This window comes from Pteropus vampyrus, unplaced genomic scaffold (assembly GCF_000151845.1).
Source record: "Pteropus vampyrus isolate Shadow unplaced genomic scaffold, Pvam_2.0 Scaffold123, whole genome shotgun sequence".
Classification (NCBI taxonomy): Eukaryota; Metazoa; Chordata; class Mammalia; order Chiroptera; family Pteropodidae; genus Pteropus; species Pteropus vampyrus.
Genome location: NW_011888904.1, coordinates 2412615 through 2413924, shown reverse-complemented (window position 1 = coordinate 2413924; position 1310 = coordinate 2412615). Strand labels below are relative to the sequence as shown.

At 70.5% G+C, this 1310-nt stretch overlaps 1 protein-coding gene across 1 annotated transcript in view; it reads right to left on the bottom strand.

The window, feature by feature from the left end:
- Nucleotides 1-347, bottom strand: part of FOXE1 (forkhead box E1) — a 1670-nt gene extending 1323 nt beyond the window's left edge. The window contains exon 1 of the mRNA XM_011366305.2: nt 4-347. Coding sequence (XP_011364607.1) covers nt 4-347 — 344 coding nt within the window. The remainder of the gene's footprint in view (nt 1-3) is intronic.
- Between the last annotated feature and the right edge of the window lie 963 nt (nt 348-1310).

Below are 1310 nucleotides of genomic sequence, written 5' to 3'. Positions count from 1 at the left end.
CGCGGGATCTTGAGGAAGCAGTCGTTGAGCGTGAGGTTGTGGCGGATACTGTTTTGCCACTTTTTGGGATTGTCGCGGTAGAAGGGGAAACGCTCCGTGATGAACTTGTAGATGCCGCCCAGCGTGAGGCGGCGTTCCGGCGCGTGCGCGATGGCCATGGCAATGAGCGCAATGTAGCTGTAGGGCGGCTTCCCGCGCTGCAGAGGGCGCTTCCGCCGCCGTCCGCCTGCGCCGCGGACAGCCGCCTCCGCCGGGACCCCGGCGCCCGCCTCACCTTGCTCTTCCTTCACCGCAGCCAGTGCCTCCTGCTGCGGTGGCGGCGGCGGCGGCCCGCTCTCGGCCGTCATGGTGCAGCCGTCCCGGGTCCCCGCCGCCCGCTGCTGTCGAGGATCCGGGGGCGGGTCTGGGAGCTGAGGGGCCCGGCCCCGCAGGGTCACAGGAACGGACGCTGGACCCCTCTGCGGAGAGCTCAGGGGAGTCCTCGCGGGCTGGTACCGGGAGCACAGCTTCCCCGGCAGGGGCGCGCAGGAGGCCGGGCGCCGGTGGTTTCAGGGCTGGCTCAGTGCGGACAGAGGCTCGGGAGTGTCCCGCCCACCGACAGCTCTGCTCGTGTTCTGGAGCTCGAGGCCAGGCGCCAGCAGTGGCGTCGGGACCAGGACTAGGCCCCCGTCATGGGCAGAGGGGTCCTTCGCGCGCTGGTCCCAGACGGGCAAGGGGTCGGGAAGCAGTCCTGGGGCTGAGGCGCCAGCAGTTGGTCTGGGCTTCCCGCTGATCTGAAGATAACCGTCGAGGTAGTGCGCGCAGAGGAGGCTGCGGGCCGTAAGACCAGAAGAGAGGGCAGTTATTGACGGCGTGATACTCTGGTGGGGGCCGCCTAGGCGGCGCCCGGGTGGCCCTGGCTGCGGAGGGCAGGGAGGCGAGGCGCCCGCGGCGAAGTCGCGGCGCAGGCCAGGCAGGGCAGCCGGTGACTCCCTCTCTGTAGCATTGGCCTCCACCACCACCGGGACTGCTGGCGAGGCGCTCCCCTGCACTTACCGGGACCAGCTCCTCCTTCTGCCGGCTTCTCCTCCTTAAAGGCGCCAGGAAGCTTGGGGCGGCGCCCGTTCCCCGCCCGCCCCCCAACTGCCCGCCCCCTGAGTCCCAACGCACCTCCCCAGGTAGGAGCAGCTGTGGCGGCGGATGGAGCCCCACACCATCAGAGCAGGGAGGGCGCTCGGCAATCCCCCGGCCGGCCGCCTCTGCGTGCCGACGGGGAGACTGAGGCCAGGAGAGGCCAGGGACTGTCTCAGGAGACCTCAGCGCCCAAACTC